Source organism: Phoca vitulina, unplaced genomic scaffold, assembly GCF_004348235.1.
Source record: "Phoca vitulina isolate PV1807 unplaced genomic scaffold, GSC_HSeal_1.0 scaffold20, whole genome shotgun sequence".
In the NCBI taxonomy this organism is placed as follows: Eukaryota; Metazoa; Chordata; class Mammalia; order Carnivora; family Phocidae; genus Phoca; species Phoca vitulina.
In genome coordinates, this window is record NW_022589723.1 from 24,161,334 (window position 1) to 24,183,163 (window position 21,830).

Below are 21,830 nucleotides of genomic sequence, written 5' to 3' on the forward strand. Positions count from 1 at the left end.
CCCTCAGTTTGTTTCCTGAGATTAAGAATTCCTCATATCAGTGAGGTCATATGATACATGTCTTTCTCTGTTTGACTTATTTCGCTCAGCATAATACCCTCCAGTTCCATCCACGTCGTTGCAAATGGCAAGATCTCATTCCTTTTGATGGCTGCATAATATTCCATTGTGTATATATACCACATCTTCTTTATCCATTCATCTGTCGATGGACATCTTGGCTCTTTCCATAGTTTGGCTATTGTGGACATTGCTGCTATAAACATCGGGGTGCATGTACCCCTTCGGATCCCTACATTTGTATCTTTGGGGTAAATACCCAGTGGCACTTCAAACTCTTAAGAATGGCACTGTGCCCCATACGACTTGTATAGTTATCTAGCGTAGACCCTCAGTCGTGCATGCTTAAATCCTTAATTGGATTCCCTTGTGCCCAGACATTTGATGGCTGTGGAAAGGAGGCTCAGAGAGGTTGTGCCTTGCCTCAGGTCGAACAGCACGTGAGGGGCTGCCTCGGGACCAGGCTGCTGGCTCCATCCTGCCTCTAGCATTCCTTCCACACAGGTCACTCTCCGAGCTTTGTGAGCATTTGGGATGTCGGATGTCGTCAGGACCCGTGATAGCATTTCATTAAGTCACCATCCACGGGCACACAGCTCAGGATGCTCTGAGTGTTTGGCCAGGGCTCTGGTGGCAAATGGCAGATTTTCCTGGCTGTGTGGTCAGTTATCCTCAGAGCCTCGCTAGAGTGCTGTAACTATTAATGCTCGAGCTGGGAGGGCCCGCCAGGCTCGCTCTCCGAATCCTCAGTGGTAGATCAGTAGGAGCCCTGGTGAGGGACCTCCCCTGGCCAGGGGCCAGATCTTCGTGGATAATATTCAAGGGGGCTTCTCAAATTCACAGGTCACCTGGGCTGGTGGGGGAATCTCAGGGGCAGGTTGGTGTGTGGGTCCCCAAGTTCAGAGTCCCTAACAGAAGCAGTGCTTATGGTCCAGTAAATGGCAACCGGTGAGTTGGCTGGGGCTGAGGGAGGAGGCTTCTGATCGGACAGGGCCCGGAGAGCAGTCGGGAGTCCAGGGCAGGCCAGTCAAGGACTGGGCCCTCCATGTGCCCGGGGACACAGCCTCCCTGGCCCTTGGTGCACTAGGGCTCCCTCAGGACAGGCTGGATAAAGAATGGGGTCTGGAGGAAGGTGGGGTATTCTCACTTTGTAAGCGGCTGCCACCGTGGTGCGGGCATCCTGCTGCCTGCTCCCGCAGACACGCTCACACCGAGCCCTTGCGGCCACCCTGAGAGCGGGCACAGCACTACTCCCCCTTTTCACAGAGCAGGGGTCAGAGGCTCCAGTCCACAGCTAGTAAGTGGTCAGAGTAGGGCGGAGATGATGGTGTGCGGGTCACTGCATTCTCTGCTCTTTCTTTCTTTCTTTCTTTTTTTTTAAGATTTTATTTATTTATTTGCCAGAGAGAGAGGGAGAGTACAAGCAGGGGGAGTGGCAGGCAGAGGGAGAAGCATCTTTGTGCTAAGCTCCTGCTTAGCGAGGAGCCCGATGTGGGACTTGATCCCAGGACCCTGAGATCATGACCTGAGCCGAAGGCAGACGCTTAACCATCTGAGCCACCCGGGCGCCCCTCTCTGCTGTTTCTTTAGTGCATAGTTCATGCCTGGCCACATGCTACGTACTTCACATTCATTACCTTTGATCCCCACCAGGACCTTGTGTGCTGGGTCATGTAATTGGCATTTCAAAGCTGAAAAACATTTCACCTCAGTTCAGGGGTAATGGACTGGCTCAGAGTCCCATGGCCAGTAGGTGGCAGGGTCAGGATTTGAACCCAGGTCTGCCTGACTCCGGAAGCCCGTGCTCTTTCCTTGTGACAGCCCCACAGGCTCTTTGGGATGAAGCTTGCACTACACTCAAAGTTTTGTTCTCAGGGGACTGGAGGTGGGTGGGCTGAACCTGTAAGTAGTAGGGCTTTCCATGACGTGATAGGCTCGGTTATGTCGCAATAACCGCATCTCAGTGGCTTAACTAAGAAAGACTATTTCTTGCTCGCATTACATTCCTCATGGGGGTCATGGCAGGGTGTGTGTGGAGGTTGCTTTGCCCATCAGAGTTCCTGGGGGACCCAGGCCCGTGATTGCTGCAGCAGTGGGAGGGACGTATGGGGATCAGTAAGTGGTGCTTAGAGCTTAGACCTGGCCAGCTCCCTGACAGGAAAGGTGACATTTTGTTCTCTCTTTAGTCTGGGACCGAGTGAGAGTCGTGCCAGCAGCCAAGGCTCAGAAACAACTGGTCCAAGGGGAAGGAGGCCAGAAACTCGCCACGCCTCCTTCAAGCCTCTGTCTCAAAGGCAATCTGTGATTTATGTTCTATAACTTCTGGGTGGTACATACTCATTCTTTCCTGGACACTGCTATTTATACAGTGACTAGTGTTTTGACACTTGGCCCCATTATTTTTCATTTTCCCTGATCCGTACAGTGAATGGATCTGTAATACCACCCCTGCTTTTAAGAAAACCAAACTGTGATTCAGAGAAATTGTTACTGGAGCCAAACCTCCCAAGTGGGCAGGTGACCCTACCTGGATTAGGCCGTTCCTCTTTTTGGCCCTGCTCCCTCTGCTTGTCAGAGCTGGCTGCCGACCCCAGCAGGCTGGCCTGCAGCGAGGGGCCTGGGGACCCTGCGTGGGCTTTATAGGAGCTCAGTCTGCTCAGCTCTGTCCCAGGAAACAGCCAACATCTTTGAAGGAGGAAATCAATAAAGGTCATCCTTGTCTTATGTCTTAATCCCGGCTATTGTGGGAACCAGCCTCAAAGCTTGGGGAGAGTTTTGGTCCAGCTAGTCCTGCTTTTCTTTCTTCTGCCCCTGTTGGCTTTAGCCCTGCAGGCGCGGAAGTGGGGGACAAAGGAGACAATTTTCTGCATGGAAATTTGGTCTAGCTTGGGGGTGCAAAGAGGCACTAATGGGAATGGTCATTGGATTGAGAGTTCTTTGTCTAAGAATTTTTATTTAAAATTTTTAAATGGCATGATTTCTACAACTTAGGGTTAATCCTTTCAGTATGTATAGAAAATACGGTAGCAGCAAAATGGGAAAGTTGAAGGCTCAGCTTTCACAGTAACAAGATTTCTGGGAAGGGAACAGTATAGAACTGTGAACTCAATTAGGACCTGTTGGCTTCTAGATTGAGCCTTTGGTTTATCTTGGAGGGGTCCCCATAACTCCCCCATAGGCAATGCTCTGGAGAACCTGCTTATTTATCTTCTCTCTCCAAAAATCCTGTTCAACCTGTTGGGCACGTGTGTGCTGACAGCGAGCTGATTTTAACCATTTGGAAAGCTGTCAGGTCTATCGGTGACAAAAGTAACTGGGCGTCTAACCCGTGCTTTTCTCCTGCCCCTACCCCCCAATATTTTCCTGGTGACGCAGAACTCTGGATGCATGGCATTGTCTGGGTGGAGTCCTGCCGGCTAGCAGGCAGCTTCTTGAAGGGCCAGCCACACCGCGGGAGGATGTTGGGCTCCATAAACAAGAACTGCTACATGCTGGTAACAAGGTCAGCTTAGACAGCCGCCCTCAGGGTGAGGGAAGTGGCGTCTTACAAATATGACGTGAGGGTCCTTTTATCTCCTGAAAACTGAGAGGACCCAGGGACACTGGAGAAATTTTTGTAAGAACTCTTTAAGGAATGGTGTAAAAGAAGAATAAAGACAAAAGCATAATTAAAAGTCTGTAGCCTGGGGCGCCTGGGTGGCTCAGTTGGTTAAGCATCTGTCTTTGGCTCAGGTCATTATCCCAGGGTCCTGGGATCCAGCCCCACATCGGGCTCCCTGCTCAGTGGGGAGCCTGCTTCTCCCTCTGCCCGTCCCCCCTGCTTGTGCTCTTGCTCTCTCTCCCTCTCTCTCTCTCTCAAATAAATAAATAAAATCTTAAAAAATAAAAATAAAAGTCTGTAGCCTAAGGCTGTATTAGAGAAGCCCTTGACTGTTTTCCTAATACAATTGCATATTCCTTTCTCCTCCCCACCCCCTTTAAGTCAGGGTGAGTGTGTGGACATCACCAAATCCCCCAGTTGCCAAGTGTGGATCTTCCTTTTCCTTTCTCTGGATGAATGAAGCTGCTGCTCTACTCAGAAGAACCTAGAAGCAGGTAGCAGAGATCAGAGACAGGAATTCGGAGCTAGATATGAGTCCTGGTCGTGTGACTTTGGGCTACCTGACCTTAATATGCAGCTGTCATCGATCGAGTTCTTACCGTGCGCCCCGACCATTGCTCTGTGCTTGGTACAATGTCCCCCTTCATGATTAGAACAACAGGAAAACCGAGGCTTCGAGAAGAACAAGAGGGGCTGATGCCAAGGCCAGAACTCTTTTCTCATTTGTTTTTATTAAGGTATCATTCACCTAGCATAAAATTCACTATTTTCACTCTTTTAGAATGTACAGTTCATGGTGTTTATGTATTCACAAGGTTGGACAGATGTCGCTACTTTCCAAGTCCAAAGCATGTCCATCACCCCCAAATGATAGCAAGCCCCTTACATCATCCGAATTTCCCCCTTCCCTGGTCCCTTGGCAACCACTAGTCTACTCTCTTTCTCTATGGATTTGCCTGTTCTGGTCATTTCATATCAATGGAATCGTACCATATGTCAAAGCCTGAGCTGTTGAGCATGTAGCTTTTTGGGAAAAGCACTTGACCTATTTAGGGGCAGAGTATTTTTATCATAGGTGTTTTTATCTTCATCTTGGGTATCTCTCTAGGTTTATTGTGTGGCTTAAATGAGAACCTATGTCAAATGCATTCTGTGAGCGAATGTGAGGTATTTTATTAGCATAACTTTTGTCTGGGACCTGTGTCTGAATGACAGGCCACTGTGAGAGCAAATCTTGCAGGTTTCTTAACTATTTAAAGGGGGTTATATTGACTTACTTCACAAGAATATTGTGAAGAAAACCAGGTATATTTTTAACCTTTGTAATCACGGAGTTACATAGAGAAAATTGGGTAATTGAATCTGTTGAAAGGGAGTATCTTTCAGGTGGTTTGGTAAGCAGGAAAACTACCACCAGGGCAGAGAGAAAAATAGGATGTAAACAGCATCTTCTTTACGTATAATACATTTAAACTCGGTGAGTCAAGGCAGTTAAGTGACACTTTGTTCTGCTCGGTGGCCAGAAGTTGCCTGCCTTTGGATAAGAGTCCTCACTTCCAGAAGCCAGGGTAGGGACACCGGTAAAAAGGATCTGAGATTAGCTGACAGCATTTGAAAAAATGAAATTTAAGCATGATGTTAAAAGAGTAAAACCTCTGGAATTCTTTAATTCCATGATTGCCTGATATTGCCTCAGTTTCTTCAAGTTCATTCTAGAATCCCAGACTGTGAGAGCCAGCAGGACACTGGAATGAGACCAGTTTGTGAACAGAGGCGCCAACTGCAGGCCTGAAGTCCTCACACAGTGAATAATTAGCCGAGTCTGGTCTAGAATCCCTATCTTCTAACCACTGTGCTTGGTGTTAGAATCAACTCTCCCTTGAAGATATTTGGGGTTTTGGTGATGAGCACCCTCTACTTCCTCGCTGATTCCTGTCTCACTCATAATGCTGCCCCCTTGCCAAAACACAAACAAACAAAGCTCACGGGGAATTCCAACAGTATAACCGATTCAGTTCTGAGCTGCAGATACGTTGGGAAGGAATGGTGTTGGCATTTGGGAAATGTAGTGAGAGAATTTCTGGAAATTCTGATGTAGAGTAGGGGTTTAAGAGATGATGTTTTTCAGTGGCTCAACCCCACCGTGACCAAAAAATGGTTAAGTAGGCAGAGTCAGAAAGGAAGAAGGGAAACCCCAACACTTTACATGAGTGCAGGGATGTCAGCTTTTTCAAGTGTTGTCTTTATCTCTTATCTTCTTTTGTTTTAATTTTCTGACCTATTCAGAGCTAATGTTACCTGTTACACTTCTTTAATGGTGTGAACTGAGCTCAGAGGGGTCCGAGGTTTGCATAGGTCCCAGTGTGGGCAGGCTGCAAAGCCTGTGGTCACGTCCAAGCCACCTGACACCCCACTCTGGGCACTGGAGTCAGGCCAGGAAGCATAAAGGACTTGAACAGTTGGGGCCTCCGCTGTGGGCCTCCGCAGGTAGGCCCTGAGGTCACAACAGCCTCTCCTCTGTCTTGGCCTCACCATTCAGAGTGAGACCCACAGGCCAGCATCTTTGGCATCCACTGGGAGCTTGTTAGAAATGCAGAGTCCCAGGCTTCCCTAGTCAGGGTGAGCGTTTAACCACACCCCCAGGTGAGTCCGAGGCTCAGTCAAGTGTGAGAAGTCCGGGCTTGGAGGCTTCATGCCAATGAAATTCATAGACAGCGAGGGAAAGAGATGAAGTGAGCGGCTTATGACTACAGCTTATGCTGTTTCTATTCCTAAATAGTTTACTGTTGCTCGGGTGAGGGGGAAGCTGAGGACACCATACAGGGGACCTGGTTCTCTATACATTCAAACTGAGAAAGGGACTCCTAATTGTGACCCAGGTCCTCCCTGGGGAGGTGAAAGTGGCGTCCACAGCTGTGCTGGTGAAAAGGGAGGAAGCTCCCAGCGGATGGCCTGACCCATGGGCCACTCTGGGTAGCCGTCAGCTGAGGTCCTGCAGCCTCAACACACGGGAGTGTGGGGGCGGCCAGTGACGTGGAACTGACAGACCCACATTCCATTGCCTGGACTCCCGGCCTCCACGCCTCAGCTGTTTTCACTCATTCAGCAAAACAGGGAGACAGAAAAGAAACAAAAGCTGGCTGTGGCGGAGGCCTTGTTAATTAGTAAAGCCCCATCTGGCCACGTGTTGGGTCTGTGGCCAAGCCAGGAGCGAACCCGTCCGAGGTGTCTGTGCTCCTGCAAAGGAAAGTGCATCAGCCCCTTTGGATCAGAAAAAAACACGCAGGCCTGGCTTTTTCTGCTGCTGTTTGGGAATTTTGTGCTCGTCATGGATAAAAGTTTCCTCTGGCTCCAGGGGACAGTGTGAGCATTTCTAAATGTGGGCATTAACTCATGAAAATGGGTCAACTTATAATAGCGAGTCATTATTTTCAGTGAATGGTGGTACTTGGCAAAGACTGGGATTTTGCTTTTTTTTTTTTTTTTTGGTGATACAATTATATCCTCTCCTCCCCTTTTAAGAGTAATTGGAGCACTTAAAAGTCAAGTATTTTGGAAGTAGTGGAAATTCAGGACGTTGAAACATGCTGTTTGTCTATTTTGGAAAAATTTCCTTAGTTGCCATCAGTTTAGCAGACCTTCCTTGATTGGGAAATGAGGTTTAAACTTTTAATGAATTAGCCAACCAAGAAACCTGATTTGCCCTTGGAATGAGACGGGGGTCATCTAATTTGTGCAGTGCAGTTGTCCTGGAAAGACCATTGGAAGATCTCGGGTCTCTCTTTGGAGAAATGTAGGCTTGACATTTAGCTGCCCAAAATGTGCAGGTTGTGGTCTAAAGCCAAGTTGGAGGATTTAGAACCACAGTAAGTGAACTGTGCCAAGTCCTGCCCTTGGGGGAACATATGTGGGTTTCGTTGGCTTGGTAATTCTTGGTAATGGTGAGGACTCTTGCCTAGATATTGACCACAGTGTACCAGGGAGGGAACTTCATCCACCTTTTCCAAGTGAGGGAAGTAAAGCTCTATGAGGCCAAAAGACACTTCCCAGCAAAAGACACTGGAAATGGGCACAGCCTGGATTTGAGTCTGATCTGGCCGACTGACTGGAGAGCCCCCTGCTCCTTCCTGAGAATTCCATTCTTGAGATGATTTACGTCTGTGTTACGCGGGTTGAGATAGGCGTGCATGTACTGGGTACTGGGTAGCTGAGGGGGAGCGTGCTTGGCACAGCTGCAGGGGAGAAGTGGTCCGTCTTCCAGAGCACCAAGGGCACCATATCTTAATATAAAAAGAGACCTGGAGTAGAATGAAAAATATCGTGGTGTCAAATGCAAAATATATACATGCAGTTTTGTTGGAAAAACCCAAACCTTGAAAAGCCGTTCTCCACAGCCCCTTGGATGTCTCTCATCAGCCCACATTGGACTTCTCTGCCTTCGGGTTGCCGGGTGGAAATTTTGGAGACATGCTCCCATAAGTGCAAGTCCTGGGCCATCTGGGCCTTTTTGCACTCTCCCAGCTGTATGTGGTGAAAAGGAATTTCTTAGCTAAGTAAACCCGCGTGGGAGATCTCGTTGGCGCTAGGCTGTTTGTACAGCTGCCCCCCAGGGCTCCGGCTCTGCTATCTTTCATGGCCCAGAAGCATCTGCAAACGTGCGGGGAAGGGTGCCTAGCGGCTGGAGGAGGCGAGAGCTGGGCTGGAGAGGTGGTTGTCCCCCAAGTGCCTGTGGGCATTGATAGTCTTTTCAAAGAAAATGTGTATTTATTTAAAAAAAATGTCGTATCTCTTGAATTTCCATAGTTCAAGAGTTACAGGAAGGTTTGCCATGGAAAACGTCCCTCTCCTCCTTTCCATAACCCTGCTTCCCTTCCTCACAGCCAGCCAGTGTTCCCCGTTTCTCAGGTAGTCAGGTAATGACCTGTCTACCTCCTGTTGCTTTTCTTTTATACAGACCTCCCTTCTATGGGTACCATTCTCTCCCTTGCATTTTCCTTTCTTTCTTGTTCCTTTAGTTTTTCGGCCGCACAGGTTATCACTGAACTCATGTAACGTTTAACAAATGCCCCACCGGTTGCATTTAGTTCACTTCAATCTTTTGCTATTATAATGCTGCCGTTAATCATCTTGTTTATATGGCACTTTGCACACATGTAGGACAAGTGCAAGAAGAGAAGGTGTGGGGTCACAGGGAATGGACATTATAATTTTGATTGATACTACCACATTGCCCCCCAGGACCTCATACCAGTTTCCAGCACCCACCCCCCACCCAGCAGTGGCGGGGGGTGGGGGGGTCCTATGATCCCTTACACCACTTACACCTTACCCACCTGCCTTCTGACCTTGGCCGCCTGAAAGGTGAAGAAATGATCTCAGTGCAATTTTAAGGGATGGTCCAGTCTTGACCAACAATAGAACATAGCACATCTGCTACTTTTGCCCTTGTGGTGATGACTGCAAGGTGCTTCCAACCTTTTGGAGCGGCAGAGGAATTAGAGCTGGTTTTTGTTGACACTGTGTGACTGCTTGCAGGAATGAACAGTAGTTAAAATATTGAGAAGTAAATCCATACGATTCTTTTAAAAGTAGATATTACATTGGTGATGTGATACGGCTAAATGAATCTTTAGAGACCACGCGCTCCTTAGTTTTATTGATGCTGTAACAGCTTCTGCAATCTTGTTATGACAGACAGGACTTAAGATCAAAGGATCAGAGAAACATGGTCCCAGCAACTTCAGCGAGGTCAGCAGTACTGTCTCCAGTGACCTCTAAGTCGGTCCTTACCAGCTCTGGCCCGGTAGAGTTCTGCTGCCTTTCACCACATTCCTGAGATACAAGCGTAAGCATTTGGAAAAGATGATGCTTAGGTCAAGGTTCAGAGTTGGAAGGGGGGATTTGAAGGTCCTCGAGAGCAGTTTTGTTTTCTTCGCTGAGAAGTCAGGTAGGACTTGCCTTGAACAAAGGGATATGCTGGGAATCGGGTATGGTTGCAGGAAAAGGAAGTTTGGCCTGTGGACTTGATATAAAATAGGGGCTTGGGTGTGTGTGGGGGGCGGTTCAGGGACGGGGAGGGGTTCTGGAAAAGTGTGCCAACAGAGGGTTAAGATAAATTTATTTATAAACATAATGTGGTCTGCCACCCTATGAAGACACAGAGAAAAATATACTATCATTTACAGATAGTCAAAACAGGACTCGGCGTCTCCACCCATGCAGGCTCCCTGGAGTCACACCCAGCCTGTGTTACTGAAGGCCACCAAGGCCGCAGAGCCCTGCCAGCCCCCAGCTCGGCCATTCACTTGCCTGGCCAATCCTCCCGGCATGCAGTCCCTCAGGACTCAGGAGGTGCCTCCGCGACTTGCAAACGGAGAGTATACCAAGTCCTAGACATCAAAACACAGTGCGAGGTCCTTTATCTAGCGTGTCAGGGGGCCAGTTAGGCCCAAATTCAGGTTAAACCAGATCCGGTTTTCAGTGGCCTTGTTCTTCCTGAGATTTCTGGGTGAACAAAAGAGCAGTGACGGCACGTGTGTGTTCTTCACTTCACCAGAGCGTCTAGGCGGATATCTGTAGCCTGCTTTTCCTCTCCCTGGTGTCTCGGCCGACCTCAGACCACTGAGGTCAACGCCTCGCCTCTCCCCTCTGCCCCGACTCGGCGTCCCGGTTTCCTTTGTCTTCTCTTGGCTGTAGTGAGACATAATTTGTGTGACATACAATTCACCTGTTTAAGTGCACAATCCCGTGGTTTTTAGTATGTTCCTAGAGTTGCGCAGCCATTACCACTGTCAGTTTTAGGACATTTTCATCACCCTCAGCCCCATGCACCCCCTGATCTTCTTTCTGTCTCTATAGATCTGCCTAGTTTGGACATTTCGTATAAATGGCAACATGTGGGCTTTTGTGACTGGCTTCTTTCACTTAAGCATAACATTTTCAAGATTCATCCATGTTGTAGCATGGATCAGGACCTCATTCTGTTTTTGAGCCAAATAATCCATTGCATGGATATACCACATTTTGTTTGCCCATTCATCCGTCGATGGACAGTTGGGTTATTTCCGTTCTTTGGCTATCAGGAATAATGCTGCTGTGAGGTTTTGTGCAAGTTTTTGTGTGGCCGTATGTTTTCCTTTCCCTTAGGTGTACACTGAAGAGTGAAATTGCTGGGTCATGTAACTCTGTTTAACTTTGTGAGGAACTGCCAAACTGTTTTCCAAAGTGGGGGCACCGTTTCGCATTCGCACCACAATGTATAAGGGTTCTGAGTTCTCTATAGCATCCTCAACCGTTGCTATTATCTTCCTGATTATAACCATCCTGGTGAGTGCAAAGTGGTTTTGATTTGCATTTCATTATGGTTTTGATTTGCATTTCCCTGATAACTAATGATATTAAGCATCTTTTCATGTGCTTGTAGGACTTTTGTAGATCTTCTTTGGAAAGGGGTCTACTCAGATCTTTTGCCCCCCCTTATTTTGAGAGAGAGAGAGAGAGAGACTGCATGTGCGAGTGGGAGCGGGGGGTGGGGGGGGCAGAGGTGGTAGAGAGAGAGAATCTCAAGCAGGCTCCACGCCCAGCACAGAGCCTGACACAGCTTAATTTCATGACCTGAATTGAAATCAGGAGTCTGACGCTTAACCAACTGAGCCACCCAGGCGCCCCTCTTTACCCATTTTTTAATTGGGGTTTCTTTTTAAAATTATTGAAGAATTTTTATATATTCTAGATATGGGTCCTTTAACAGATATAGGATTTATAACTATTTTCTCTCATTCTGTGATCCATTTTGAGTTAGTTTTGTGTATGGTGTAAGGAAGGGGGCTGATTTCATCTTTTTGCCTGTGCATATCCAGTTGTCCCAACACCCTTTGCTGAAGACTCTTCTTTGTCCATCGAATTTTCTTGGTGCCCTTGTTGAAAATCAATCGACTATAAATGTTGGATTTGCTTGGGGGCTCTCAATTCTGTCCCACTGAATTGTATGTGTATCCTCACGCCAGTGCCACACTGTCTTATAACTCTAGCTTTGTAGTCTCATATTTTAATGGGAAAGTTAGGGCAGGAATGGGCAATCTAGACTTTTCTTTTTCCTTCCCTGGTCTGACCAGTTATTGGATTCTTTGGATCCTTACTCATGCTTTCAACCACACTATTTCTCCTTGTTCATCTTGCTGGTTTCGGTAGGAGAGGATACCCAAGTGGGTCCTGAGGAGTCCTAGTGGTTGGCACTTTAGTTTTCTCCTTCGCAATGCCAGCTAACCGTGTTCTGACCCAGTAGCTTGACGTGATGGGTGTTCCCAGATGTATAGAATTAAACATTTGGGTTTGAAAAGATGCTCTGTTTTCTGAAACTCTCTAATCGGTTAAGTTCAGGATAATACATATTATTGTACTGTTAAGAGATTTAAAGATCTTTCTGTAAGGCTATGCAAGCAAATAAGCAATTCCGGCAGATAGTTCTCCCATGGGGCCATGACATAACTTTCAAAGCCAAAGCTTGCCCTCCCTGGGCCTTCCCTTCCTTGCAGGCATCTGCAGGGGTGTTCCGTGAGCATCCGATTTGCTGACATTGGCATCTTTGTAGTAGTGGAGCAATGGAAGGCGAGAGATCTTCTGGGAGAAGTGGAATTCTGGACAAGGCCACTTATCATCACTTCACGTTGCTGAGCCAAAAAAAAAAGCGCCCATGGTACATCTGGAATTAGCAATAACCACACTGTAATTGTCACCATGCCTTTCTGTTAGGAATTTTGTGCAGCATGGAGCTCATTTTCAGAAGCTGGCGCCCAGAGCTTGCACTAGGAACTCTATCATAATTTAAGTGAATTTTAATTTCTGCTTTGTAGTGGACATTAAGAAAATCTGTAAACAGGAACTGTCCTTCATCCAGAACTTCCATTAAGGGACCCCGCACGTGGTGAGGGGTCAGGGATGTGGACTCGGGCCGAAGGCAGTGCTTACAAGAACAGGTTCTGGAGTCCGTCTGCCCAAATGCACTTGCTCCTAAGTGACCTTGGACAAGTTCCTTATCTACCCAAGTCTCAGTTTCTTTGTCTTTAAAACAGTGATAAGAATAGTACCCACCTCCAAGAGTCGTTAAAAACTTGAAATCCCATGTTAAAGATTTAGTACAGGCAAGGGATGACAAAGTTTTTCTGGGCAAAGCTAGGGACTGAATATTCTAGGCTTTGTAGCACCAGGGGGGCCTTCCCTCACAGGCATCGGCCACTCCCCGCTCCGCTATGTAGCTCGAAAGCTGATGTGCTCACCAGCGCGCGTGGCGATGCTCCCCGAACACTTTATTTTTAATAACAGGTGGCGTGCTGGACTTGGCCTCCAGGCTATAGCATGTCCATCCCTGGCTTCGCACGGCGCCTGGCACGTCGCGGGTTTTTAATAAAGGTCAGCCATGCTCAAAGCTGGGGGCGGCCCCTCGACAGCAGCTCCCATGCTCACCCGCTCCGTGTTTTTAACAGAATGTCGAGGTCCTGGCCAGTCGGAGCAACACTTCAGAGCAGAGCCAGCTGGGAGCTGAAATGCACGTGAAGGCGCTGCAGGAGGAGAATGAGAAGCTGCGGGAAAGCATTGCAGAGCTGGAGCAGAGCGTCGCTCGGCTTCAGAGGCAGATTGCTGACATGAAAGGCGATGAGGCCAAAGCGAAGGAAATGCTCAAGAAGGGCGAGGTAAGGCTCGCTGGGCCCCCAGCCCAGGCCTGGCAGCTGCGGATCCTTCTTTTTTCCTGTGTCTGTGGCTTTGGAAGCGGAAGGGGATTTACTATCATAATTTAGCAGGAAAGCTGGAGGCAGTGGTGACTGTATCCTCTCCGCCAGCCATTTCTGCTGTTCCTCTATGAGGGCACACTGAGGAGATGAGCTTGTCAGGAAGGTGGGAACGGGGCCGATGAAGTCAGGGTGGGAAACACAGGCGTCCCCGCTCAACCAGACGTCAGGCACCCTCAGCTTTTTGACACCGGGCAGAGGCCACCTTAATACCACCATCAGACCCGTTCTCACGCATGGCGATTTTTTTCTTCTTTAACATATAGTTGACGGATTTTGAAGCCCCACCAGTTTTAACCGATTATCTAGTTTGCCAGATCTCTAGAAGCGGGAGGCTGTTAGCAAGAGACACGCACATGGAGGGGGCAGTGAGAGCTCACACTGACCATAGAAGAGGGGACAGAAGCATTGTAAAGGGAGATGTGTTCCAACAGGGCTTCCCAAAATGCTCCTTGATCAGAATCACCTGGAAACCTTTCCCAAAACTCCGTATGCCTGAGTCCATTCCATACCTGCTCTTTCCGAAGCTGCAGGGGGGAGGCTGGATATGTATTTTCAGTCATGCCGGATGATTCGCACTTTCACGTCTGGCTAAATAGGGAACTGCAGACAGGCACACGTCTAAGAGCAGACCTGCTATGTGCTGCCTGGGTCCACTGCTGGCTGTGTCCTTGGACGTCTCCCGCCTTCCCTTCATGCCCCCGAGCCCGCCTCCTAGGCACAACACGCATCCGCGTGCACTCTGACCTTGTGTGTCATTGTAGAGAGAGAGCCGGCAATTAGAGGAGGCCCTTGTGCAGGCAAGAAAGGAAGAAAGAGAAGCCACATCAGCCAGAAGGACCCTGGAGAGTGAGCTGGAAGATGCGCAGGTAAACATAGAGCTGTTGTCTTTATTCCTCATGGAAGAAGGCTGAGAAGCAAAATTGGTGAGATGTGGACAGATCGCCACTGGTCCTCTCCTCCCAGCGAGTTCCTTGCATAGTAAGAACCACACTGGGCTTCAGACCCTCCATCTAGACCACCAGTGGTTCTTAACTGGGGGACATCTGGCAATGTCTGGTGACATTTTTGGTTGTCACAGCCAGGGACATGCTCTTCGCATCGAGTGGGCAGAGGCCAGGGATGGGACAGCCCCCACAGCAATGAATTATCTGGCCCCAAATGGCAGTGGTGCCGAGGTGGAGAAATCCTGGTGTAGACAGTAAAGAGCTTGACATCTTTCCAAAGATAAAATATGAATTGTGTGAGAAAGCTGGCAGGATCGGTCCCCGAGGCAGTGTGGAGTCAGCTCTCTGGCAGAAGCCAATTTCCTTTCTCCTCTGGGCAAATATACTCCACAGAGTGTAGTCCTTCAGGACGGCTATTAAAAGCAGGAGGAAGTCGGGTGTTTTTTTTTTTTGAAACTAGATAGCTATCTGTATTCGAAATCAGTAGATTCTTAGAAAATTAGATTTTCCCATTTGAAGGTTAGAAAGATTGTAGGAAGTACATTCTTAAAAAAAAAAAAATGTCTGCAGTGAAGCTCTAAAGTGAGTTTGCACAGCGACCTCAGTGGGATCCAGGTATGTCCTTCCTTCTACCTGCTCTGGGTTTTAAAGAACCAGCACCAAGCATTCATCAGGCTGTTTCTGAGGAGGCCAAAGGCAGTGATTTTGAGCAGCTGTCAAAGAGGACATTGTTAACGTTTTCCATGAGGACCATTGGGTGGGGAAGGGACATATGAAATGTGTTAGGGGCTGACAAAGCAGTCAGGGTTCAGATTTGTAAATCTGCCTAATGCCTAATTGCAGCTTTCCCTTCAGCATACAGCTTCCCCTCCTCCGGGGCAGAGAGAGCCTGCTTGTGCTAGGATTCACTTCAGGTCAGCCGTAGCCAGGGGCCGTCACCCCCAGAGCGGAGTCTGTGCCTTCTCTCCAGCTTTGGACAAAGACCTTGTTTTTGCAGACAGTAAAGCCCTCTTTTCTCTTGAGTTTGGTGTCTGACTGTCCTCACTTTGGACTTCTTTCCCTCTTTCTCTCCCCTCCCTCCCTCCCTCCCTCCCTTCCATCCTTCCTTCCTTCCTCTTTGTTACAAACTCTGGTTTGGTTAGTTTGGCGTGGACGGCAGGCTCAGCGTGCTGCTCTTGAAGCCTCGTGCTGACGACGGCCGGCCGCTGAGGTGCAGGGTTCCACCGGGAGAGCTAGCTGGGGCAGGAAGAGAGGGAAAGCATTTCTACTCTACAGGGACAGAAGTCTGCACCTTCGTGTCACGTCCACACCAAGTGCTGGGCGCAGCTATTACAGGCTGTCCGTCTTTATCATCTTTAGGTCAAACCAGAACATTTCACACAGAAGGAAGTAGTGAACCAGCTGTGGATCCGCAGCTGTGGATCTGCAGCTCCGGGTTGCTTCGGCAGAGGGAGAGCAGGTGATGGCCTCAAGGCCTAAAGGTCTTAGTGTAATCCCCACCCACCCCACCTCCGGGTTGCTAGCCGCGCCCCGCCTGGGGAATGATCCCTGACCTGTTCCCGGGTGTTCGGGCCTGTTTGCCCCGTGGTGCCGGGCTGGCTGGCGCACGAAGGCCTGGGGCGGTGTGTGGCCGTGCCAACCACCGGCAGCGCTCTCTGGAAGACGCTCAGGAAGGCCCGGCAACCTCCCCGCGGTTCTCTCAGGTAGCCGGTCTCAGAAGGAGTCCCCTGCACAATGCACCATGGCTCTCAGATGCTGGGTTTTCTGTCAAATCGGGAACCAGAGAGCCGGTTCGATGACTTTCCACATGCCTCCCTTCCCAAAGCTGGCAACCGAAAGCGAACTTAACCCTTCGAGGAGGAGGAAAGAGTAACTTGTTTTTGTTTTTTAGTCCCCATATGGCATTTTATATTTCAGAGTCTTTGTACCTTTAGCAGTCTGTGGCATCTTCATGCATGATAACTTTTCCTTGACACAGTAGCCGAAGGCCACGTGAACTTAGGTCTGATTTATTAGGACTCAGAAAGTGGCAGTGGGATAGAACGATGCCATTGTTGGTTTGCTCGACCCCTGCTGCTGGGGTTAGGATGGCACTGCTGAGTAGATCCACTGGAACTGCCTTCAGGCAGAGATGTGTCGGATTCCCTTGAGAAATGGCTTCTGCAGATGGGGAAGTGAAGAAACCCTTTCTGGAGAAGCCACCATTCTCTCCTTCGGGGAGGGATAATGTGTAAGTTCTGTAAGCCTTCCCCTCCCACCCTGTCGGACTTCCGTGTCATGAAATGACAGAAGAGAGCCCTAGAGCTTCCCCCGTGGCGGCCCCGGTACTGTGGCAGGGAACTGCCTGGGACCCACGCGGTCTTGTGTCCCCACAGAGGCTGCGTAAGGGGAGCGCGTTTTTGTTCATGAGCTGCTCTCACAAGCTGTAACTTGGGTATCTGGACAACACTCCTGAGAAGTGTTCTCATGAGTTCTTTTTTTTTTTTCAAGATTTTATTTATTTGACAGAGAGACACAGCGAGAGAGGGAACACAAGCAGGGAGAGTGGGAGAGGGAGAAGCAGGCTTTCCGCCGAGCAGGGAGCCCGATGCAGGGCTCGATCCCAGGACCCTGGGACCATGACCTGAGCCGAAGGCAGACGCTTAACGACTGAGCCACCCAGGCGCCCCTCATGAGTTCATTTTTGTCAGTGCTTCATTGCAGCTTTCCTTTCAGTATACAGCTTCTCCTCCTCGGGGGCAGAGAGGAGCCTGCTTGTGCTAGGATTCATTCGGGTCAGCCGTAGCTCAGGGGCCGTCACCCCCAGCTTCGGTCTGATCAAGCCTCTCATTCCTGTAAGTCCATGGGCTCACCTGCCACTCGGCTATTGTTAATAGGGACTAACAGGGGCCTTCCTTAGTCATACAGTAAAAGGCTCTGCATCCATCGACAGACAGTGGTCTTCAAGCTCAAGGGTACTCACTATACATTCAATAACTGTGTTTTCCATTCTCTGAACTGATCATTTTTTCCCCAATTTTTGTCCCAGTATTTTGGTCAATGGGCTTATGTTGCTGGTCTTCGAAATATAGTCACTGTAGCGACAGCATTTCGCTCCTGACTCCCAGCTGCAAAATGGGGAGTTTGCTTCTTTTTGTGTGAGTTTGGAACATGTTTTCTCAGCAATGGTGTATTGGAATACATTTCTGGAGGAACTGAAGAGGCAGAACATTATTCTAAACAGCATCTCTAAAATTTAAAGTATGTTAGAATTTTCTGGGTAAATTTTAAGTCTAAATTTGTGGGCCCCGGTCTAAGGAAAATTGTGATTCCATCACAAGGGGCTAGAATCTGCATTTCAAGTAAGGAACACCCCATCCTTACTTGGCGACTCTGACATACAAAGTCTTTAGACCACTTTTGGGGATAGGTATTAATTTCCAGCCACTGAGTTTTTATCATATGCCTCATCATGAATCTGGGCTATGAGACATACCCAGATGGAAAATCTCTTCCTGCCTTGACAGATCTTACTACCTTGCAATAGAGGCAAGCTACAAGAAATATTTTTTAAATAATTTAGCAACACTGTTCTTCCAGACAAGTGTGTGAGTGTTGGGGTGGGGTGTGTGGGGTTTTGGCGGGGCCCCAGGCCCAGAGTGGGTGAGTCTCGTGTCTCCGGTGGCACAGGAGACCGGGGCCAGGCAGGGCGCCCTGCCTGAGCCAACAGGGAAGCAGAGATGCACACACCATATGGAGGTTGATTGGAGCCAAGGCTGGCTTGTCTGCTGGCCTGTAGCCTCCGGGATTGGGATCCAGGAGGAGAAAAAGAGAGGCTGGCGGGGTGGTCTCTAGGGGCATGGGTTGAGTTGGATCCTATAGGAAGCCATTCATGTCCCTCTGTATTTTGTTGTTTTTCGGGAATTTACATTTTGAGATACGTTACTGAGAGTTTTCTCCCACACATGGAACCAGACCTTGCTTGCCTTACCCTGCATCCTCCCCTTTGCCCCCAACACCACTAAATCAACTACAAACACAAATCCCAGGAGGTGACCCTGTTTCTGGTATGTGCCCAGCTGGACTGTGGTGGGACACACTCCTGCTAATTGCCTCCACACTGAACTTCTAATTACCTTCCTTTTACCACCTTCTTTTCTCCCAACAGCTTTTGTTGACCTTGGTTTCCCGCAGAAATTACCTTCAGCAGCCCAGCTGTGTTGGCTGGTTCTGTGAGTGCAGTCAGCCTGGCAGAATGGAGGGGCCGGAAGGCCTCCACGGGTGGCTTTTTGGCCCCAGGTCACAGGGTCGGCCAGCAGCATGGCTGGCTGTGCTTTGCAAACCAGGAGTGCCCCAAGTGATTTGGGAGTGTTTTCAAGACGCCTGAGTTGGTGCATGTGATAGCAGCTTGTAAACTGTTAAGCACCGTACAGATAGAGACTGTTGTCCTTGTACCAGCAGCTGCGGAGACACAGGACACAAGTCCTAAGCAGTACCTGTAGCAACGCACATGCAGCCCTCGGTACCTGAGACCATTTTCTTTTTCTTTTTCTTTTTCTTTTTTTTTTTAAAATTTTTATTTATTTGACAGAGAGAGACGCAGCAAGAGAGGGAACACAAGCAGGGGGAGCAGGAGAGGGAGAAGCAGGCTTCCCGCTGAGCAGGGAGCCCGATGCGGGGCTTGATCCCGGGACCCTGGGACCATGACCTGAGTCGAAGGCAGACGCTTAACCATCTGAGCCAGCCAGGTGCCCCTGAGACCATTTTCTAGATGATCCAGCCCACGTCTGGGTCATGCTGCCTCTTTCTGAGCTCTGCCCCTTCTTGGTATCTTTACGCCAGCGGCTGCAGCACTTAACCATTTAAAGAGGCCACCATAATCTTTCTAAGATACTTTAGGATTTTGTTTTAGAATTGCATCTTTTTACATAAAGAATATCAGGCTCTGTGACTGGGTGAGGTGAGAGCTTCAGGGGATCCTGGGGAAAATAGCGCACTCAAGATAGTTTCATTTTATGGTAAGTACTAGGATTTGGTGCTGAATCACTAAATAACATTCATTTGCACTTTTCTAACTAGTGTCTTTTCCGTTTCACACCTTTTACTCATCAAGTTTATCCACCTGTGGATTGCCAGATTCCTTTTTATTCTATCTATGAGTCCAACCACGATTTTGTTGATTACAACTCCCTCTACCCAAGTGGACTCTTGACCTATGGGTCAGTGTTCTCTTTCCTCATGGATTCATTTTTAGCTATTTTAACTGTAGGAAGCGTCTGCAGAGCAGAGGAAATTCTAGAACATGAGATGTAATGCTGTATAACACAGGATGTAAATTGCCACATTGGTTCAGGTTTGTCTGATAAATATCTTTACCTCAATTTTCAAGCATGAACTTGAAAATTTCATGTTTTCAGACACTGTCCTTAATCACTGCCCTGAGCAGCCTTGGCCATTTTCTGTATTTCTGTAATAAATCCTTTGCCCCTTTATTCTCATGTGTTTTTTTGGCTGAGTCAACTTTGCATTTGGGTCCTTGAATTTCAGAACCAGCCGTGTCCTTGTGTCTTGTGATGGTTTTGTTTTGATCCTTTTCCTTATCACCGATGTAGCAGGTCTGATTGCTTTGTGGTGTGGCTGCAGAATTCCCTCTGCCCCCTGTTCCTGGGGCTGACCTGGTGGGTAGGTGACCGTGCTGTCCCTTCCCTGCTGTCTGCAGAGAAATCTGAGTCGGGCCACCCAGGAGCAGAAGCAGTTGTCTGAGAAGCTCAAAGATGAGACAGAGCAGAAGGAGCAGTTAAGGAGACTGAAGAACGAGATGGAGAACGAGCGATGGCACCTGGACAAGACCATTGAGAAACTGCAGAAGGAGGTGAGGGGTGGGGGAGCAAGAGGTGTGGGAGGAACACCTGGGCTGGGGCCCAGTGTCCTCTGAGGGCCTGGTGAGAGCTAAGGAAACCTACACTGATGTCTAAGCATGCATGTGTCAGATTTCCAGATCCCCTGAAGCAGCTCTTTGGACTTGTTGAGAATCCCAGTTAAAGGGAAACTGGTCTAGAAAATGCCAGTACCCTCTGGATTCTGGGCCCAGCTCCTCTCAACAATCACCCAAAGAAGCCTGGCACGTAAGGGCAGACTTAACAAATGTTACCTGAATCAGAACCGTGTGTAACATCTGCATTTGCACCCATCTTTCCTGTCCAGAAATGTGAAAGGCAGTTTCAAAGTCTAGTAGTTGCTACTTCTCTTCTCTGCTCATCTCTGCCCTGAAATACCCAGAAGGGGGAGAGGCACAAAGCTGACGGGCTCCCTGCATTCTAGGAGCCAACAGAATGCCTGCCATCTTCTGATCCTTACTATGTACCAGTCACTGTACTAGCTATTTTGTAACTGGAATTCTATCTCTTATGTATTAATTCTGACAACACCCCTATAAGGTACATATGATGATTCCAGTATTTCCGATGAGGACACCACAGAGGCCCAGTGAGGTTTAAGGGCATGGCCCAGTTATGTAGCTGGTAAGTGGCAAAGCAAGGGCATGACCCAGGTCTATGTATCCAGCCACAAAAGGTGTGCTTGTTCACTCCTCCTTGCTACTTCCAAGTTAGAGGTGACCAAGCCTGGACAGCCCATGACCAGGTGCTTTGCAAAGTCTTTGGGGAGGTTATAGAAGAAACAGGAGGAGATGTGTTCTGTGTTTCGATGGGACCCAAACCTAGCTCTGGGGCCCCAGCTGGAGCATCACAGGGTGGGCTCACAGCCATGTCACTCCTTCCAGATGGCTGACATTGTTGAGGTGTCCCGCATATCAACCCTGGAGCTCCAGAACCAGCTGGATGAGTACAAGGAGAAAAATCGCAGGGAGCTTGCAGAAATGCAAAGGCAGTTAAAGGAGAAAACCTCAGAGGCCGAAAAGTCACGTCTGACTGCCATGAAACTGCAGGATGAGGTAATGCCTGGCCAGATCCTTTCCTGGTTTACCCCCCGTTCAGAGTATCCTGTACTAGAGACTGCTTTGCAACTCTTCTAGGAGAGACTCAGGGTACGTCCGAAGACAGCATTTGGGCTTGATTCTTCAGTGTTAACCCTTAGGATGGTCACGTGGGGCAAATGGCATTCTAAGACACAAAGTCCCAGGGCCCTGGGCTGAAATTGACACAACTTTAAAGTGACCATTTTCTCGATCCATCCAAGAGTTTCTGCCTAAAATGTTTAGCTGCCATTTATGGAGCACCACTGGTATACCCAGCTGGGTCTCAACGATTCATGGGTATTAGTGTTTTAATTTAACCCTGGAACACAGATTATAGTAAACAATTGCTTTTTGACATTCATTTATAAAATATAGACTTTTATGAGAGCGGGTGTGGTGGACATGAGCTTCAGAACAACGAGAATGGAGACAAAAAGAAATCTTCAGGAATGTATGAGTACTGAAATTATTAAAACATATTT

At 48.5% G+C, this 21,830-nt stretch overlaps 1 protein-coding gene across 2 annotated transcripts in view; it reads left to right on the top strand.

Moving 5' to 3' along the window:
• Positions 1-21,830, top strand: part of CGNL1 (cingulin like 1) — a 115,375-nt gene that overhangs the window by 68,991 nt on the left and 24,554 nt on the right. Inside the window, exons 9-12 of one of the 2 annotated variants that reach the window (XM_032417276.1) lie at positions 13,144-13,350; positions 14,211-14,315; positions 20,092-20,244; positions 21,154-21,324. In XM_032417276.1, coding sequence (XP_032273167.1) covers positions 13,144-13,350; positions 14,211-14,315; positions 20,092-20,244; positions 21,154-21,324 — 636 coding nt within the window. The remainder of the gene's footprint in view (positions 1-13,143; positions 13,351-14,210; positions 14,316-20,091; positions 20,245-21,153; positions 21,325-21,830) is intronic. The other variant, XM_032417277.1, reaches the window with a different exon arrangement.